This window comes from Lepidochelys olivacea (assembly GCF_965140295.1).
Source record: "Lepidochelys olivacea isolate rLepOli2 genome assembly, chromosome: 25".
Lineage (NCBI taxonomy): Eukaryota > Metazoa > Chordata > Testudines > Cheloniidae > Lepidochelys > Lepidochelys olivacea.
The window spans coordinates 17734362-17754400 of record NC_140435.1 but is presented as its reverse complement, the minus strand read 5'-3'; the positions used below and the strand labels follow the sequence as shown (position 1 = coordinate 17754400).

Genomic DNA, 20039 nt, shown 5'->3' with positions numbered 1-20039 from the left:
AACTTCAGAGGGAGCCTCAATTAGGCTTAAGTAATCACATTGAAAATTGTATACATCTTAATGACGTTGCATACCCAATAAATATCAAAAGGACACTGGAATTGGTGTAAATATGTAAGATGTAAATATATCCTGTTTCACTGTAGCCAAACTTAAAAATTAATAAGTTTGAGAGCCATTTTGTACACCTTTTAGTGAAGCAGTTCCTTCTTACCCAACATAAATAACCTTCTTTCTGCCTTTAAATGAAGCAGCAGTCCAGTGGTTAAACACAGGAATGGAAATAGGATTTTAGCTTTAATCCTAACTCTGCTGTTGATTTGTAACTTTTGGGAAACTAACAGATTGAGTCAGTTGCTTATCTGTAAAGTGGGGATATTTACCCAGCTTTCAGGGGTGTTGAAGACCAATTTAATGGTTGTAAAATGTTCTGAAGGCCTTGGATGGGAGGTACTCTACAGAAGTGACCAACTGAAGTCTTGAGTCCTGTGTAGTAAATACACAAATGCTCAATTAGCATACAAGCAACAGGTACATAGCTTAACAGTACTAGTCCACTGCAGTTTCTGCATATTGTAACACAGTATCATAGCAAGGAATAGTGCTCTCTGGCAAGGCACTATATACATAATACGTGAGGCAAAGAACGCTTTCATATAAATTCAGCTGCTAAAATATTTATCTCAAAACTGGGAGATGTTTAATCTCAAAATGAGAGTTTAGTTAGTGAAACTTGGATGGAAGTGTCTGAGGCTGACTTGGTGGTTTAAAGTCTGAATTGCAGAGCATTACAAAGATTCTGTCAAAATGAAAATTAAGAGTTTGGAATAATAGTTTAACCCATCTCACACAATTTCCCTAGTGCCGCCTAGTTGCCAGTTTCAGCTTACGTCTATAGTTCAGTGAATGGTCTGTGCGTTTTTAATTGTACATTCCCATAAATAGTTACCTGATTATTTTTACTTTTCCCTCTTTGATTTTAGTTACTGTGGTATCCATGACCCAGCTTGTGTGGTTTATTGCAATACCAGCAAGAAGTGGTTCTGTAATGGACGTGGAAATACATCTGGCAGGTAAATGACTAAATGATGGAAGTGGCAATAATAAATTCTGTTTGTAGAGAAAAACAAATTAAGTTTCTGATGCAGCCTACTTCATTTTCTCATGTGATTGTTGACTCCAAAAGAATGTTGGCTTTTAAACATCCACTTGAGCTTTTAACATGCACAATTAACCTTTTTTAAAAGAAATTTGCTCTGTGGATCTGCATGTGAACTTTTAGCTTCCTTCCCCACCCAATCTTCCCATTATCACCAGCACATACCAAGGAAATTATCACCTCCTCAGTCAGTGACTTAGGAGAGTTGTCTGAGTGAAGCTAGCCATAGTTTCTATGGCCATTTGTCTACTGCATGAACTTTGTTTCCTCTCCCCTGCTGATGCTCAGCAGCATCCATAATTGCTGCTCTTGCCCTGCAGTTGATCTGTAATGAAGCCCCTGATTTAACTACTAATTTTTTTAAAAAAATGTGTGTTTTCCCTGGGAGCCAAGTCATTCCTTCCCATCTGTCCAAGGGCTTGTCTACGCTTACAGCTCTGCAGTGGAGTAGCTGCAGCACTTAGGAAACACCCTGCCTATACCGGGAGAAGTTCTCCTTTCAGTGTAGGTACTCCACCTCCCTGAGAGGCTGTAGCTATGTCAATGGGAGAAGCTTGCCTGTCGACATAGCACTGTTTTCACCGGGGGTTAGGTCAGTATAATTATGTCACTCAGGCATGTGGATTTTCTACATCCCTCAGCAACATAGTTATACTGACATGAATTCCTAGTGTAGACCAAACCCTGGAACAGCACCTTCTCATCAGCTGAGTGAAGTGCTGGTGGTTAACTACTTCTGTTGGCAAAAATAGCAAGTATTTGTAACAGACATTCTTTGTGTTTAGTGCCAACTGATCTGTTCTGTTGTTTTAAATTAGGATTAAAACTGAGTCTAGTGGCCAGAATTGTTTTCTGCATTAACTGCATACGAACTTGTGTGTGTTCTGGTTTCAGCCACATTGTAAATCATCTCGTGAGAGCAAAGTGTAAAGAGGTGACTCTTCACAAAGATGGCCCTTTGGGAGAGACTGTCTTAGAGTGTTATAATTGTGGATGTCGTAATGTGTTCCTCCTTGGCTTCATTCCGGCTAAGGCTGACTCAGTAGTCGTATTACTATGCAGGTGAGAGAATCTCTTTTTTGGGGGAGTTCAAATAAAGGCTAAAACAGAGTAGAATTTGATGGGATAGCCACATGTATTTCTAAAGGGCAATACTTCCTGTTTTCACGTAATACCAAAAATATTTCTTGCATTCTGAGCTGTCATCGGGCAGTTTGTGGGTGAGTGCTTAGGCTTCATGTATTAAATAACATTTTCCAAGGCATATTGGAATAAATACGTTTTCTTTTATTCTGGGAAATCATCCTAGTTTTATGAAGGGAGTCTCAGGCGGTGAGTCTTTCCTTTCATTAAACACATTAAACTTTTGAATAATTTTATGTCCGATATACCAAAGTAACACTTCTATTTGGAAGCTGGCACATTAACCTCTAACTAGAGTGGTGTACTGTGGTTCAGACTGACAAGACTTCTCTCAGCCCATAAGATTACAGCTGTTCAAGAGCAGAGTAATCCTATATTAAATTGAAAATGGTCCTATAACAGAACATAGTCATGAAATAATTGTCTCTACTATATCTGATGAATGCTATAGCTTGTCATTTATCTGGCAGTAGAAGATCCATTTCTATGGTAAGCTTCTATTCTCTTATTTAATTATGTAATGGCATATTAGAAATAGTCCTCTGTTTCCGTTCTGTATGCCACCCTAATGAACAGTAACTGAATCAGAGGCACACTCTTAGGAACTTGCTACCTTAGATGCTAGGATTGTCAAAGTGATGCAGTATCATTCATGAATATTTTGAGAGCGCTCATCTCCATGATATCATAGTGGCAAGTGCAGCATCTAATCATTGTGGCCTCTTGGCCCAGTTTAATTTTTGAAAATATTGAAAGATTTGACTTCAAAAGCATAACTTCACATGGGTAAACTTGTTTTAACACTTGTCTAATTTAATAAATTCATTATCAATATCTTGATTGTGCAGGCAACCGTGTGCCAGTCAGAGCAGTTTAAAGGATATTAATTGGGACAGCTCACAGTGGCAACCTCTTATCCAAGACCGCTGTTTCCTTTCCTGGCTGGTAAAGATTCCTTCTGAACAGGAGCAGTTGAGAGCACGTCAGATTACAGCTCAACAAATTAACAAACTGGAAGAACTCTGGAAGGTATGTGCCACTCTAAATTAGGAATGTGTAGCCAAATATTAAACATTCTGTGTATTTAACCATGATGGAAGAGACCTCCTTATTAACCATTTGTATTATGCCATAGGTTTACAGAGCATTTTACATTCATGCAGACATGTTCCCCACACCGACTTTACCATCCAAAGTCTTGACAAACTGGACATAGGATAGCAGTTCATGAGAGTGAGGGTTTGGGAGATTACTAATCGGATGGAAGAAAGGATTGTTTGGTTAATAGTGGATAATGCTTTGGGTTCTGAATTTTTGTTAGCAGTCTGCATTTTTGAGTAGATCACAAAATTCCAACACACTCGATCATTTAACATTGAAAGGACACTGCCAGTTTAAACTGTATTTGTAAAACCAAATTTCCTTACCTGTATTAACATATTAGATTAAAGTTCAGTTCTACTCTAAGCAATGATTATATACAAATATCTGAGTAAGGAGATGCCAGTCTGCTCTTGGTATTCAGTCTTATCTAACTTCAGTGACAAACTTTTACTTCTAATAGCAGTTCAGAGACAACCCAGCTAAGGGAGAGCAATTTTAATGAGTTTGCACAGTTTTAATTGAGGTCAGAATTTTGCCTTAGGTCATTTATTATTGATAGTGGTGTCTGTCCCAGAGAACACAACTTAACTTTCATGTCCAAGTCCGAGCTTGTGGGGATAACAGTTTAAAAAACAAACAAAAAAACCAAAGCTGGTAAATAAGAAACCCAGTGATGCTGTGTTTAGTCACTTTTTAGAGGACTGAATTTTTAGTCTGAAACAGTTTTTAAAATCTACTTTACTATCCCTGTACTGTTCACTACTCTTATCTCAGCTTTGACAACGAAAGTCTGGTCAACTTGACGTTGTGGATCTCATGCCTTAGGGCTTAATGTACCGTTTCTCAATTCTAGGAAAATCCATCTGCAACCCTTGAAGACTTGGAAAAACCTGGTGTTGATGAAGAACCGCAGCATGTCTTACTTAGATATGAGGATGCTTATCAGTACCAAAATATTTTTGGACCTCTAGTCAAGCTTGAAGCAGATTACGACAAGAAACTCAAGGAGTCCCAGGTAGTGTGATTGAAACATTGAAAGATGCTTATTATTTAGTTATACTTAAGCAGTTCAAATTGATAATATGAAACACCTGGCTCCTAACAATAGAAAAGAGAAGATTTAAGTGAAATAAAGGTAAGGCTCTTTACTACAGTAGCAACTGTCACCATTATCATTACTTGTACCATAGGAGGTAGATGGAAAATGATCACACAGAATTTAAAGAGCTTGGAGGCGGGGGTGGGGTGTATGACAGAAAGCAACAGTGGTGCTACTGGGTTTTGAAACATGTCTGAATCCTTAGTCTCTCCTTCCTTCTTTGAGAGGGAATCTCCTTCTTAGTCTTTAGAGAATGTGATTCTGTGGAGGACATCCCAACTTTGAGAGAACTGTTACCAGTTTCATTGGCATTCTGTTGGGTCATCTCCTCCATGGAACCACACTTGCCTATCTGCCAGTTTTGGATTTCTCAGATGGGCTCCAAGCGGAACTTAGGGTGTCGTATGGGGGCACATAAACACCTGGCATATGTGATTAGCGCACACGCTTATGTACAGTGCCTGAAATTCAACATCTTTGGGGCCAAAAGCAGCATTCTTGAAGAAACAGTAAAGAAATTGGAGATGATGGCTCAGTACCTCAATGGTGCCAGTTGCTGGTAAGTAATTCAGTTTTGTAGAAATACAGTTGTTATGCAAATGGTATAAACTCTCTAAGTGTTTGTAAATATTTGGCTGTTCTGAGCATTACAGAAAAGGAGGATAGTCAGGAAACATCTCTGGTACAATTCTTTTAGAAAGTAAAAGATGCCTTTTCTTTACAACTTAGACCCAAGATAACATCACGGTGAGATGGGACCTGGGCTTGAACAAGAAGAGAATTGCTTACTTCACTTTGCCAAAGACTGACTCGGGTAATGATGTCTAAGTTATATCTTCTTAGATTGTTTTGAGCTAGGTGTGTTGTAACCAGTAAGTAACATAAAAATTGCATACAGTCTGATGGTCTGTCTTGGGGTATAGAACAGTTTTGTTACTTTTGTTTTTGTTGGAGGGTTGATTTACCAGTACAGACTTCAAAAATAACTGCTTGAATGTTCTTCTGTTTAGATATGCGTCTTATGCAGGGAGACGAAATCTGCCTGAGATATAAAGGAGACCTGGCCCCTTTGTGGAAAGGAATTGGTCATGTTATTAAAGTTCCTGATAGTATCCTTTACTTTTTTTTCCAGAGATGCAGATCATTTCACTGACACAGCTGCACTGTGACTTGAGTAGTTCATCAGTTTGATCTCAGTGATACAATAATGGGATTGAGGCAGTTCTTCAGAGGAAAATGGAGGTTTCTGTTGCTTCCAGCCCAAATTAATTCTTTCACTCATGCACATAAAGTACTTGTTACCTTGGGCAGGTCGCTTAGTTTCTGTGTGCCTCAATTCCACATCTGTACAATGGGGTAATAGCACAGCCCTACCTCACAGGAGGGTTGTGAGGATAAATACATTAAACTGTGAAGTGCTTAGACACTACAATAATGGGAGTCCACAGAAGTACCTGAGATGATCTGCCCACAGGAGACAGGAAAAGAGGAAGAAAGGAAATTAACTGCTTTAATCACTGTCCAGCTGATGCCCACGGATCTGCTTATATTTCTACTTTCCAGTATTTTTAAAGTGGAAAAATAAATTCCAAATTTATAAGATAAATTACTACTTAACAAGGCTCTTCAGATTATGGTGATGAGATAGCTATTGAGCTGAGGAGCAGTGTTGGAGCACCTGTGGAGGTTACTCATAACTTCCAAGTGGATTTTGTGTGGAAGTCCACTTCATTTGACAGGTATGTAAACTTACTGGCATTCAGAAAACATTTTAGAGTCCAGCAGGTGTTTGACAGAATCAAAACACTTTTTCCCAGAGTTCAATTTGAATTTTTACTGGGGAGGAAGTACTTCTGTATCTGTTCCATGAAGTTCACTTCCAGAAAGAAAATGAGGTGCACATACCAAAACTGGGAGCATATAGGTCCTTTGCTTCAGAGAGAGCTATTTTCTTTCTGAGTATTCTGTTTAGAACTTGATCTGATCTCAAAAGCATCATTGAACTCCTCATTTGTGTACCTCATTCTGAATGCACATTGATTTGTATCATGAATATTATTAACATAAAAGAAAGGGGAGACAAACCTTTTCTCAAATTTCATCTTTTCTGGTTATTCTCTAGAGCTTCAGTCCATTTTGGATATGTCTTCACTGCAAGTGAAGGTGTGCTTGTAGCATGAATAGGCATACCCATGCTAGCTTTAATCTAGCTAGCACTGGTAAAATAGTGAAGATGTGGCGTCACCGGCTTTAGAGCAGGCTAGCAACCTAAGTAGGTACTTTGGGTTTCTTTTGGCTAGCCTGTTTGTTCTAAAAACACCGTCACTTTGCAATGAAATCACGTAACAGTTCAGTCGCATATAAGTATCCAGCTTTGTCTCTAAAACCTTAACGGCTGAAAACGGCAATGAAATCTGAACTGCAATCTTTTAGTAATCATTGGGACAGTAAAGTCTTCAGACTTTTATTTACAGAGTTCTGTGAGCCATGTGTGGCTGCTCCGAAAGAAAGCTTTAACACAACTCTTCCTCAAACCCTGGGGGGCGTCTGGAAAGTAATCTTAACTATCTGTAGTGGTGTTTGCCTTCCTTGGAGTTTTTCCTTCTTTGGAAACACACAATGGTTCACTTGCATAAGAACATAGGGAGCTCAGTGTTTGCTAGCAGAATGACAGAAGGCTAACTCTGTTTGCCAGGCTGAAAGTGTTTTGTCTCCTCCCCAACCTGCTTATTAAGCTAATGGGTTTTTGAGTTTTTTGTGTCTTGTACCTAATTAACCTCCACGTTACAGAAGTTTGAGGATAAATACATTTAGTTCATGTTTTGTGATCTGTGTTTTCACTTGCAGAATGCAGAGTGCTTTAAAAACATTTGCTGTGGATGAAACTTCAGTTTCTGGCTACATCTACCACAAACTGTTAGGTCATGAGGTAGAAGATGTGATTATTAAATGCCAGCTGCCAAAGCGTTTTACAGCACAAGGACTTCCTGACCTCAACCATTCTCAGGTAATCCTATCTTTTCTCTTGTCAGCCATAATTTCATAAAGGATTTACATACAAGGATTATAAACTTGAGTGAAAAAACTATGCTTACCTACTTTAAGTACAAATGATATGCTAAAATAGCAAAACTTTTTTCAGGTTTATGCTGTAAAGACTGTCTTGCAGCGTCCTCTGAGCCTTATCCAAGGTCCCCCTGGTACAGGAAAAACTGTGACATCAGCCACTATTGTCTACCATTTAGCTAGGCAGGGCAATGGGTAAGAAATTTTAAATGATAACTGAATATTTTATATATGTTGAAGCTGTGTGATACTTTAAGCACTTTCTCTGTATTGATAAATAGAAATTATATTCTACAGCTATTAAAGTATATACTTAAAATACAATGCTGTCTTGCTACAGTTGGAACATTTCTTCCAGAAGTGTGCCACTCCTGGAAAGACTTTCAAAATGCTGAATTTGAAAAACATATGTGAATAACTTATCTTTAGGATATATTCAGGTTTTGGATGATTCTGATCTTGTCTTGATTAGCTTTTTTCCCTCTAGGAAAGTTTTATAATTCCTCATCACTTGTGCTGACATTTTTTTTCTTTTGTTTAATTTTTAAGGCCTGTGTTAGTTTGTGCCCCAAGTAACATAGCTGTGGATCAGCTCACTGAGAAGATCCATCAGACAGGACTAAAAGTTGTTCGTCTATGTGCTAAAAGCCGCGAGGCAATTGATTCTCCTGTATCTTTCCTGGCATTGCACAACCAGATCAGAAACATGGATAGGTAAGAAGTTGTCCAAGAAAAATGGCTTGGGTGCTTGGTGTTGCAGTAGGTTATCTACATGAGAATGGCAAAATGCATTCGATCTAATGCAGTGATTGGGATAAGCCATGACTTAATAAATAATGTGAATTCAGTTGTCCCTTGTGGACTAGGGTGGGGGAGGGATAGCTCAGTGGTTTGAGCAATTGGCCTGCTAAACCCAGGGTTGTGAGTTCAATCCTTGAGGGGACCATTTAGGGATCTGGGGCAAATATTGGGGATTGGTCCTGCTTTGAGCAGGGGGTTGGACTAAATGACCTCCTGAGGTCCCTTCCAACTCTGATATTCTATGATTCAATGACTGCCACACACAAAAAAAAGTCCACTGCACAACTGCCATTCTGCTCAAGGGAGCCCTAGAACCCCAAATATCAGGAGTTGTACACTTGAATTTTAAGAAGAAAACATGATTGTTTTGATTTCAAATTCCTTTGCTGTGTAGTATGCCTGAGCTCCAGAAATTGCAGCAGCTGAAAGATGAAACTGGAGAATTGTCATCTGCTGATGAGAAACGCTATCGTGCACTGAAACGAACAGCAGAGCGTGAATTACTTATGGTACAGACTCCTTTTCTCTGTTCGGATGTGTCATTTTTTTGCAGACTAGTGAAGGTTGGATAAGTAAATGTTAAAAACAGTGCTGAGGGTGCTGGTGCTGAAATACGTGTTTTTGTCTGTTTATCAGAATGCAGATGTTATTTGCTGCACATGCGTGGGAGCAGGTGACCCAAGACTTGCAAAAATGCAGTTTCGTTCCATTTTAATTGATGAAAGCACACAGGCTACTGAACCAGAATGTATGGTGCCAGTTGTTCTGGGAGCCAAACAGGTATGAAGGGTTGCTCTGAAAAATAATGGAACTCATAAGCAGATACAAACAGATAGCTATTCGCTACTTATAATGCACAGAAAATTATTGTTGCCATTTTTCCTGTTCATGCTCCTGTGGGAGTGAAAACTCCCTACTTTCTGAATAGACAGTTCCCTACTGCAGGTCCAAACAACTTTTGTTTTATGTGACAGCAATAAAATTGTCCTCTTTCCAAAGTGCTATCTTTGTTTCAGTGTGCTTGACATGTTAAGGTCTGACTGGAGACTTCACCTCTGGATGACTCTAAGGGGCTACAAGGTCTGCTATTCGTTACTGGATATAAAGCATATTTGAAACTCATCAGCTTTCTTGCTGATAATTTTAGAGTAATGTGCTATACATTCAGTTTGACTTGAAATCAGTCTGTTGTAGCATTGCATCAGCTAGGACATCTGCGTGAGAGCTTAAGGTGTCTATACTATAGTCAGTGTTGAATGTTTTTTTTTTCTTTTTTTTTTTTAACAGCTGATCCTTGTAGGTGATCACTGCCAGCTTGGTCCTGTTGTGATGTGTAAAAAAGCTGCAAAGGCAGGCCTGTCTCAGTCCCTTTTTGAGAGGCTTGTGGTGCTGGGTATCCGTCCAATTCGCCTGCAAGTGCAGTATCGTATGCACCCTGCACTTAGTGCTTTTCCATCCAACATCTTTTATGAGGGGTCACTCCAGAATGGTGTTACTGCAGGTAAAATACAATTGGCACAGTCCAAAATTGACTTACATGCAATCCACCGAGAATCAGAACGAGGGATTCATTAATATAAAATGTCCTAACCACATTTGTTGAAATGGGGGCATTGACTGTGGACTGCAGCTAATTTTAATGGTTGCTCAGTGCATTTAAGGTGTGTGACGCTAAAGGAGCGTTGTGAATGTTCTGGCTTATATTTTTTTCCTCCTCAGCGGACCGTGTGAAAAAGGGATTTGATTTCCAATGGCCCCAGCCAGATAAGCCAATGTTTTTCTATGTGACACAGGGTCAAGAAGAAATTGCCAGTTCAGGCACCTCTTACTTAAACAGGTAAATAAAATTCAATGCTAATGTTATATAAGTGGGGAAAATTTTCAGTAGTGACTAAGTCCCATTGAAAATCAATGAGACTTAAGTGCCTAGGAATTTTTCCTATCTTGCCTTCACATTTAGTGCCTTAATTGATTCTCCTAATATTTGTAGGAAGGATGATGAATGACCTTATGTCTAAGGCACTGGAGAGGGACTCAAGAGACGGGGGTTCAGTTCCTAGCTCGGGTACAGACTGTGACCCATGGGCAAATCACTTAATCTCTGTGCCTCAGTTCCCTACCTGTAAAATGAAAAATTCCCCTATCACAGGGCTCTTTTGTTGTGAAATTCATAATATTTGGGAGGTGCTTGGATATTGTGGTGATGGGGCAGGGGGGGCGCAAACAAGTTCTTAGATGTATAAATGAGCCTAGGCATCTAAGTTAGAGTTCTGTCTCATTTAGATGAGAAATTAATTTCTATAACCATAAGTGATATTTGTCCCTTAGGCCAGCACACTGGAATAGTTACACAACATTGTCCTAGTCCAGATATTTGAACTCCAAAGTACTGTTTTAATTCAGTAGAAGAGAAGGATTCGTGGTCCTGCTAACACCAGAGATTGAAATAATTGTGTATCCATTTAAGTTTACTTGTGTGGTGGGTAACGCTGTGGATACATGTTCTCACTTTCAAAAGCAAGCCAACATCAAGCACAGACCTGTGTGGTGTGAATTGATTACTGCAGCAGCAAATTCCAGTCAACTGCTATATGGAAGCATTGGGCTCCAATATACACTAGCTTCTGGAGAAAAAAGGCTTCTGTTGGAGCTGTCTGTCTGATAACATAGGTCAAAGAGTGCAAAGAATAAACACATGTAGTGGAAAAGGATATCTTTAATCTGGCACTTCTCCCCTCGTCTTCCTCCTTCCGCTTCTCCCTCTCCCTCCTGCTCCTTTAAAACCTCTCCCAGGAAGTTTACTTCTATGTTTATGCAGCTATTGGGAGTGCTTGTCACCGCTTCACTCTCATGGTATTAATACGGTTTCTCTCTCAGTGCCTTTCATCACAATATATTATCCATCACTGCTGAAATGCAGCACCGAAGGAAACCAACTTGCACATGAATGATACAACAGCAGGCAGAAAGCGAAGTTTAGTTTAGAACTGTGCAATGTTAAAAAAATGAATAAATAAGTGCCCATGGGATCTTTACTGTCCATACAGCAGACAGGATCTGTTTTTAAGATCTCCTCCAAAATACGTTTGCACAATAAACTGTAAGGTATACAGATTCTCTGCTTTGGAAGGATGAAGACAGACTTCAACTTGTCATTCCAGGGCATCTAGGTATTTAGCTTTGCTGGGTAAGGAATACCATATGTAAGAGGAGGTTCCAGTTTCCATTTTAACCTGTTCCTTTTTCAGGTGCAGATAGCTTTTTTACTAAATTTCCTTTCAGCTAAAACTTTCTTTCCATGTATGGTCTGCAAAGCTTGATTTGAATCAGTCAAACTGGTTGAGTAATGCAAGCATAAGAAAATACTTTCCACTTAAAATAGCCTTCATACAAAAGGCTAATGCAGCATTGAGCCTTGATTTTTTTTTATAGGTCCCGATAACTTGCAAGAAGTATTTAGCAGGTTAAACTTTTATTTATTTATTTAACTTAATTCTGCAATATATCTAGTTTAGTGACTTTAAAAAATAAAACAAAAAACCTCTCTTCCTAGGACGGAAGCTGCTAATGTGGAGAAGATAACTACAAAGTTATTGAAAGCGGGTGCCAAACCTGATCAGATTGGCATTATTACTCCCTATGAGGGCCAGCGCTCTTACCTGGTGCAGTACATGCAGTTCAGCGGTTCCTTGCATACAAAACTCTATCAGGTATGGAGTCTTTGTACGGTTTCACAGTAGACTTTATTTCTGGTCTTCTTTTCACTTTCAAGTTACTTTGAAATTCCAGTTTCAGCTTACTTTAAAAGACCCCAATGACTGTATTATACTGACTATTATACTCTTGGGTCTTCGCTGCAAACAAGACCAAAGTTGTATACTTAATAGAATCCCATTTTTGTAATGCTGAAAACGTTTTGTGAATATATCCTCCACTGAAGGAAGACTTTGATGGAAATAGGCTAGTGGAATATTCCTGGCAGGAGCAAATCTAATTTCTCTGCCAGTTATCCAGATTTTTCCAGTAGGATAGCTTGAGAGCTGCAACACTGATTCGTGCTGTTTAAAATAGCAGTGCTTCAGAATAGTGGGGAGTCCACAGGGCAGTCTGGCAGCAGCGGGGCTAATTTATTTTTCTGGTACAGATGTTAGTATGCCTAGTGAATGATAGCATAGCACTGATCTGTAACAGTTATTTGTTCTAAAACCAAGAATGCTTTTTTCTCCCTCAGTGAAACTGCTTTTATTCATTAACTCATCTGATCATTCCACTAATGTCACAAGAACAACATTGTTCGCAAAATGATGCGGTTGGTTAGAGATGTTGCGCCAAAATGCTTTATAATACTGATCCTTAACACAGTTCTCTTCTCCTTGCACTGGGCTTCGAATGGGACACAGTTTACATGGTGGTTCTCCTTTGCAGGAAGTGGAAATTGCAAGTGTTGATGCTTTCCAAGGTCGAGAGAAGGACTTTATTATCCTTTCTTGTGTAAGAGCCAATGAGCACCAAGGAATTGGATTTTTAAATGATCCCAGACGTCTTAATGTGGCTCTCACCAGAGCAAGGTGCAGTATGATTATAATACTCTGCATAGGTGTAGCAGACTTTTATTACTTACATGAGCTCTTGCCCAACAAAAACTGTGCTGTTTTTGGAAATCTAAGATGAACAGAACGATCTGAGTAAGCTGACAGGAACGTTAAAATGATTCCCGCATCTCTAGAAACACTCATACCAACTGAAATGACATTGGTCATATAGCTTTAACATTCAAGTGACTACAAATTGTCAGAAAATGACAATTTGTGGAGGAGTCTGACCTTGAAACAGGCATGTCCCTTCCTCCTCACATCCGTTTGCTGAGGCAGAAAGGGAGTTCCATGTCATTCATTTTTTCCCCATTTTCCAACAGTCAGCAGAAGCTGGGGTGCCTTGACTGCTCTGCTTCTCTCTCTCAGCAATTGTTTCTCTGGGTTCTTCTCTCCTGTGAATGGGTCTAGAGTTTGCCTCTGCCTCATGGGGGGCACTTGAGGGGTGGGGAAGTGTGAAATTGATGCTTTGTCAGTTTCACTGATGCCCACAGGTTTACTTTAAAAGGGGTTTTTTGGGTGAACTAATCTGGTTGAAGTGCACAGTAGGTTTGTTTGCTAAATTAGTCAATATAGCATACCATTACCAGTATAATGAAATCACTGCAGCAATCTTTCTTAAATGACTGTATGGCATAATAGTCTTTTTGTGATAAATATTGGCCACAGGATCAATGTCTCTTGGCTTTACCTTAATGGATTTTGCAATAGATCAAGGCATCTAATGAAAGGAGCTAGTCTGTGGCTGCATCCACTTCCATTGTCCTCTTCCAAACCATAGCCATTAGAGGCCTTATTTAAGGCTGTAAGTGTTTAATTGCAGGCACAGATGTTCACTAGCACAGCAAAAGCAGCATATTTAAACATTCTGTAGTCCCACATGCTCCTTCTCTTCTTTTTCTCCTTGACAATTCCTGCTATAGGCAGAAGTAATCTGTTTGCCCTGTAGGGCAAACTGTTGGGAGTGGTATGCACGAAACAACCACTAGCAAGATTTTATGACCTCCACTGATTTGGGAAAAGCTGGAAGCAGGGTATAAAACTAACAAAACCTCCTTCTCAGCTGCCACTCAGATGTGTGCCGATGAACCTGAGGCCTTAGTTGAGCTGGGACTATATTCTCTTTGCAGTTCATACGTATAAGGATAGTGGGAGGTACAGCCGTGTAGAGGGAGAATATATCTCGACTTGAGCAACTTTCTACATCTTATTCTGCGTTTTGTCATGTCATGTTAATTTGGTTAATGTAGAATTTCTTAAAAATAAGCTTTACAGTTGACTGCTGACTTATCTGACATGACCATCTGCTATTCCATAGATATGGAGTAATTATTGTTGGAAACCCAAAAGCTCTGTCTAAACAGCCACTTTGGAATCACCTGCTGAACTACTACAAGGAGCAGAAGGTACTGGTAGAGGGACCACTAAACAATCTCCGAGAAAGCCTTATGCAGTTCAGCAAGCCCCGTAAACTTGTCAATACCATCAACCCAGTAAGTTACTACAAATGCACTAGTCTGTCTTTTTAAAAAATGTATATGGGAGAAAGGGAAACATGACTGTAAAATGGTCAGATTTTCCTGTGACCCACTTTATCTCAAGGTTGTGGCTGGAGGGGATTGGTGGGATTTTGGTCCTAGTGAGAAACTGATGGTGGTGGGGCTGACTTTTGTGGGAGATGGTAGTGAATGTCCTGCTCTCCCTTGCCTGCACAGTGCTTTTTCAGGGGCAGCACTACTTCAGGATACTGCAGGGCTCTTTCTATAGCATCTTGAAGCCCCACTTCCTATGGTGTGAAGCTGAGCCCTATGTGAGATGAGGGAAAGGTGAAAGCTGCCCTGGGATCCAGAGGCAGAGCAGTGCGGGGAGGGAGCTTGCTCATTCCCTCACTTGCTCAGTCCTAGCAACTATCTGTTTTTTCTGTGGGTTTTTTTCTTAGCTGGTGGGATGTCACCAAGCAGGTTGCCTCCTTAGATCTGCTTCCAGGGCCAGCCCAACTGGATGAGAAGCCTTTTTGTAATCTCATCTTTCTTGTGTAGGGTTTTAAATGTAGGCAGTAGTTTTTGAAATTAAGCATTCTGTAAGAATGTCAGATTTCCTAGATGTGACTAAACTTATTAAGCTTAAATGTGATTTTATCCTACTATCTTCAGCTAAATATGGATCAGTGGCAGTAAATACAAATAACTCTTGTCATTGGGTTCTGGTGATACCCTGAGTCCTGAGGACAGAGCAAAGGAGAACTGTGTGATAAGAACTGTAAAATGGTGTCAGTCTCATGAAACTCTAGCCCATTTTAAATTGAAAAACACTTAAAATAATAACTGGAAATAAATGACTGATTTAAATGGCAGATTTGGATGTCTTTCATGCATATATCTAAAGCTGAAATGTATTTGATACTTGGACAGGTAGAACCGAACACAATCCCTACCCTGAAGAACTTTAGAGTAAAGTTGCAATGCTTTTCAGTTTGCAACATTGGTTCTAAATGTAAGGATTTATTGTCTAACTTCATGTAACATTTTTAGGGTGCCCGTTTCATGACTACTGCCATGTATGATGCACGTGAAGCTATTATCCCAGGATCTGTCTATGACCGGAGCAGTCAAGGTAAGGAAGCTGTGGGAGTTGAACTCCTTTATTGACTTTTCCAATTATGTAGTCATCAGGTGGGCTCTTTACTCTTTTTGATGCTGAACTAGGATTTCTCTTGAAAGCTTCCAAGTAAAGAACGGCTTCTCACCATGTACAAACTAAACTGCTTTGGGCAAAATTTTACAATGAAAACTCTGATTTCTAAATTTAATGGTGGCATGGACCACCGTACAAACGTGGCGTGTCAGAAATCCCAAATTAACCTTTAGTGTAAACTATTTCGTAACTTGACTTAACTATTTGACTGTTGCTGATCTGTAGGTTGCTCTGTGGAATGCTTTGATAGTACAAAAAATCCAGAGAGACAATAACATTGAGCTGTTACATTTTTCTAGGCCGCCCATCGAACATGTACTTCCAAACACATGATCAGATTGGAATGATTAGTGCTGGACCCAGCCATGTCACTGCTATGAACATTCCTATCCCTTTCAACCTGGTGATGCCACCAATGCCACCACCAGGATATTTTGGGCAGGCTAATGGACCGGCAGCAGGTATGTAATCATTAAATACAGACCAAAAATACCATTTTCGTTACCTTTGACTCTCCCTCCCAGTGACACTATGGAAGCGGCATTTTGAGGTCCAGGTGGAGGGAGTGTTTTACAATGGCTTCTGGTAACACTTCTGGCTAAACTTGCAGCAGTGTTGATGGTTTAGCCTTCCTCAGCTGTAAGAATTGGTGGACATGATATAAAGCTTCCGATTATCTGCCAGGCTCTAAGAAAACTTCCTGTCCGTCAGGGTCGAACAGTATACTTTATACTGTCTCTAAACCTTTAGATTCATAGATAGTTGCTACCTGAATAAATGTAATGTGTAGTTTGCTAAGCCACCAGTATACATTTGACTAGAAACAAAGTTAAATCATTACATATATAAAATATCTTCACTCCTTTGGCGGGGGCTAACTTTTTCAGGACGTGGGACACCTAAAGGAAAGACTGGTCGTGGTGGGCGCCAGAAAAATCGTTTTGGGATTCCTGGAACTAGCCAGTCAAACCTTCCAAACAGTCAAGCGAGCCAAGATGTGGTGTCCCAGCCATTCTCCCAGGGTCCACTGACTCAGGGTTATATCTCCATGAGTCAGCCATCACAGATGAGCCAGCCAGGACTCTCCCAGCCAGAATTATCACAGGTAAGAGTGTAATGATCCTATCTGTAAACTCCCTAGGCTACAAAGTGGATTTTTTTGGCCAGGCGTCATGTGTGGAAGAGGGGGTGGGGTGTATCCGGTAGTATCTGAGAGTACATTGCCATTCTCCCACGCATTCACAGTCTGAATATAAGGATATTTCCCCTTGAGGTATATGCATTAAGCTCTGTGTTGCACATGCATTCAGGCACATAAATGTTGCACTTCATTTTTACATGGTAATTTCATTTCACTATAGGCCCTAACCTGAAATCAGACCCATTCCTAAAGAGGAACGTATTCCAGTAACTTAAAACCGTTATTGCAAATACTGGGCATTTCAGTAATACTTGCAACTACACGGGGTAAATCACTGTAGAAATTCATCGGCAAAGGGGTTGATTTAGGGGACAGTCTGAAGGAAAAATTGTTACATGGCAGCCACGACCCCATTTGCTGTTTAATGCAGCATACGCTCTTGAAACCCTAATGCTACAAAAGGTTTGGGCGCCTAACAGAGAAACTCTCTCCTATTTCAGGACAGTTACCTTGGGGATGAGTTTAAATCGCAGATGGATGTGGCGCTGTCGCAGGACTCTACTTACCAGGGTGAACGTGCATATCAACATGGTGGAGTGACAGGACTGTCACAGTATTAGAGTGTAAGGCACTTAGATTCCGTTCTGTGTTTCTTTACTCTCATGACTTAAGTTCCTAAGAGCACCCTCTAGTGCACACGGCCGGGGGAAATGGTTAATGTGAATTCTGTTGTCCTTTCCTTTCTTTAGGTTGAGGAAGAAGAGCTAAGCTTGTGTGGAGCTTAGTTCCATCAGCATTTTATTCTGGGTAATAAAAAAAATAAAATAAAATGGATACCTGTTTTCCACTGCTAAAACTGAAGCACCACTGTGTGAGAGCAACAGGAGAAAGAAAGAAAGAAACCAACCAACGGAGAGGAGAGCGAAAGGAGCGCGCGTGAGAGCCCACTGCTAGCTCACTGAGACAGGGAGACTGACCGGAGAGAGGAGAGAGCACCAAAGGACTGGCTGGCGCCTCACTGGGAAGGCAACTCGCCCTGAAAGAATGAGTGGTCAGCTCAGTCCCTGCTCCCCCAGTCAACGAAGCTTGAGAGAAGGGCCTTAAGCAGGTTTCACTTCATTCCATACTTCTCTTTGCGAGCAGGGCATCACTTTTCAGAGCAGGAGGGGAGAGGAAAACCCTCATCTCAGAGTTGTTCTCATTTGAAAAGGTACTATATTTTAGCAGTAACTGTTGACGTTTTAAAAGCAGAGTATCTAAAGAGGAAAGATCCTGCCGAAAAGTGACAGTAAGCCAAGCAGAAAAACCAGCCAGAACATGGTGACTGTTCAACGCTGAGATGCAGGTTTTGTTGTCCAAAACTGGCTCTGAAATTCTAGTGTCATCATGTCGCCCACATTCTGAACTGGTATTTCGTGACAAGGTGGTTTTAAAGAGATTCTTTCAAAGGAGCACTGAATTTTTAGAAGTGTCTCTGAATTCTTAGTAGTGGACCTGGGAGATCCTTGTTCTGAGAAGCTTACCAAAAAAAAAGTAAAACAAACAAAAACAAAAAAATCTAAATTAGAGCACCAACCTTGAGAACTTTCAGTGTGATTTAAAGTTGCAGCAATCAGCCTCTTCTTCCTACAATGGATAGCAGTTAGGAGTGAAAGGAGCCTGCATGCTCAAGCAGGAGGAGGGTTTCGAAGTGTTTTCTGTATGCTTTAATTGGCTACTGTCTGGACTCTACTCTGTGAAAACAAGCCTTTCTGTAAGATGAACTGTGCGCTTAAAAGGGGATGGGTTCCTGTGCCCTTCGGCCCTGGAGGAAAAGACGCTAGGAGGCCTGCTTTATTCACTCCCACTGATGCTGGGAGGAAGTATTGGAAACTGGGGATTATATTGGTTTTGAAGTAAAGACTCTACAATGATATTGAAGCAGGTTGGAAAAAAATAAATGGAAAAAGCAGGCAGTTGTTGGAAGGTGGCCTCTGATAGATGGGTATAATTAGAGACAATGGATTAGGCTTTTGTGTGGCTTCTTCTTTAGTGATTTAATGCAGATAGCTGAATGATTCAGGTGTTGAAGTTAAAAACAACCCTGGAGACTGCTTTTTGGGTAGTGAACATGGCTGTGGCATCAGTGCTGACTTGAGAAGTAGTTGGAAGTCAAACTGAAAACAGCACATAAAAAAGCCATCCAATTTCTAAGTTGTACCTGTGTCCTAAACAAGTCAAGTGGGAACACTGGGAGCATTTTATTTGTCTAAACCTTTTTAGAAACAGCACAGAGAACTTAAATTCCTACTAACCCATTTTTATCAGATCTCTAAATTAGAATAACCTCTACCTCCTAATTGGCTAAAAATCAGTAGTGTGTGAATTAATTATTAAACTAGATGTTTTTTAAAGTTTACGAATTAAGTTAGCTTTATAATCAAAGGGCTCCAAGTGTTTCTAGTCTTTTTTTGAGGAACTAAAAAAAAAAAACAGAAAACAACCCTCTCAATGAATGTACTTAGAACAAAACCCACCTCTTGTAATTTGGAAACACCCACTTGCATTACTCTGTCCTTTCTGTAGATTAGCAATCTGCTTTCATAACTTGTATTTGCTGTAGCTTTCCATGTCTCCTCCCCCCCGCCCATAGAGTAGTAAACCTACAGGTTTTGTAGGTAATGTACACATGAAATTTAGAACAGATGTTCTAAATTCACTGTGTTTAGTCCTGCAGTGAATTGTTCATAAACTGCAAAAAAAATTAGAAACCTTCCTGAAACAAAACAACCATTCTTGTTTCATAAAAAGCCTCCAGAGTTTAGACTTCTATAATGTGCAAAGAATGGAGACACAGGCCACCTTCCTTCATGTAAGAGGGACTATTTTATTTATTAACATTTTACTTTTTTTTTCCCTTCTGGGTAGGCTGCATAGTTGCATAGAGATTTGAGATAGGTTTAAGCTGTAACTCCTTGTGCAATGCAATCCATTGAGTGATGTGTAACCCCTTCTCCCCCTTCCCCCAACCCCTTTATTTCACTGGTTGGAATGCTTGCCTCTGCTTTGCGCTGTTTTTTCCTTTGGAGCAGTTACTCTGAGTTTTATAAATCCACAGACGACAGTGCAAGCACTGTTACTCCTTTGATTTTGTCTGTATGTTTTAAACCTGTTTGTCATCAATAAAAAATTAATAAAGAGCTCTTGCATTCAAGCTGGGACCTATATTTCAGGAACCATTTTGGACCTTTTAAAAACAAT

At 40.1% G+C, this 20039-nt stretch overlaps 1 protein-coding gene across 2 annotated transcripts in view; it reads left to right on the top strand.

Annotated features, from left to right (window-relative positions):
* The window catches only part of UPF1 (UPF1 RNA helicase and ATPase), a 28123-nt gene extending 8150 nt beyond the window's left edge, over window positions 1–19973 (top strand). Inside the window, exons 3-24 of one of the 2 annotated variants that reach the window (XM_084614610.1) lie at window positions 984–1073; window positions 2054–2221; window positions 3151–3331; window positions 4260–4421; window positions 5235–5319; window positions 5516–5614; window positions 6127–6244; window positions 7353–7512; window positions 7648–7766; window positions 8121–8285; window positions 8767–8881; window positions 9009–9152; window positions 9660–9873; window positions 10092–10209; window positions 11926–12082; window positions 12798–12940; window positions 14283–14457; window positions 15496–15577; window positions 15958–16119; window positions 16546–16763; window positions 17300–17422; window positions 17549–19973. In XM_084614610.1, the coding sequence (XP_084470736.1) occupies window positions 984–1073; window positions 2054–2221; window positions 3151–3331; window positions 4260–4421; window positions 5235–5319; window positions 5516–5614; window positions 6127–6244; window positions 7353–7512; window positions 7648–7766; window positions 8121–8285; window positions 8767–8881; window positions 9009–9152; window positions 9660–9873; window positions 10092–10209; window positions 11926–12082; window positions 12798–12940; window positions 14283–14457; window positions 15496–15577; window positions 15958–16119; window positions 16546–16763; window positions 17300–17419 (2995 nt within the window). In that variant the 3' untranslated portion in view covers window positions 17420–17422; window positions 17549–19973. The remainder of the gene's footprint in view (window positions 1–983; window positions 1074–2053; window positions 2222–3150; window positions 3332–4259; window positions 4422–5234; window positions 5320–5515; window positions 5615–6126; window positions 6245–7352; window positions 7513–7647; window positions 7767–8120; window positions 8286–8766; window positions 8882–9008; window positions 9153–9659; window positions 9874–10091; window positions 10210–11925; window positions 12083–12797; window positions 12941–14282; window positions 14458–15495; window positions 15578–15957; window positions 16120–16545; window positions 16764–17299; window positions 17423–17548) is intronic. The other variant, XM_084614611.1, reaches the window with a different exon arrangement.
* Window positions 19974–20039: the final 66 nt, after the last annotated feature.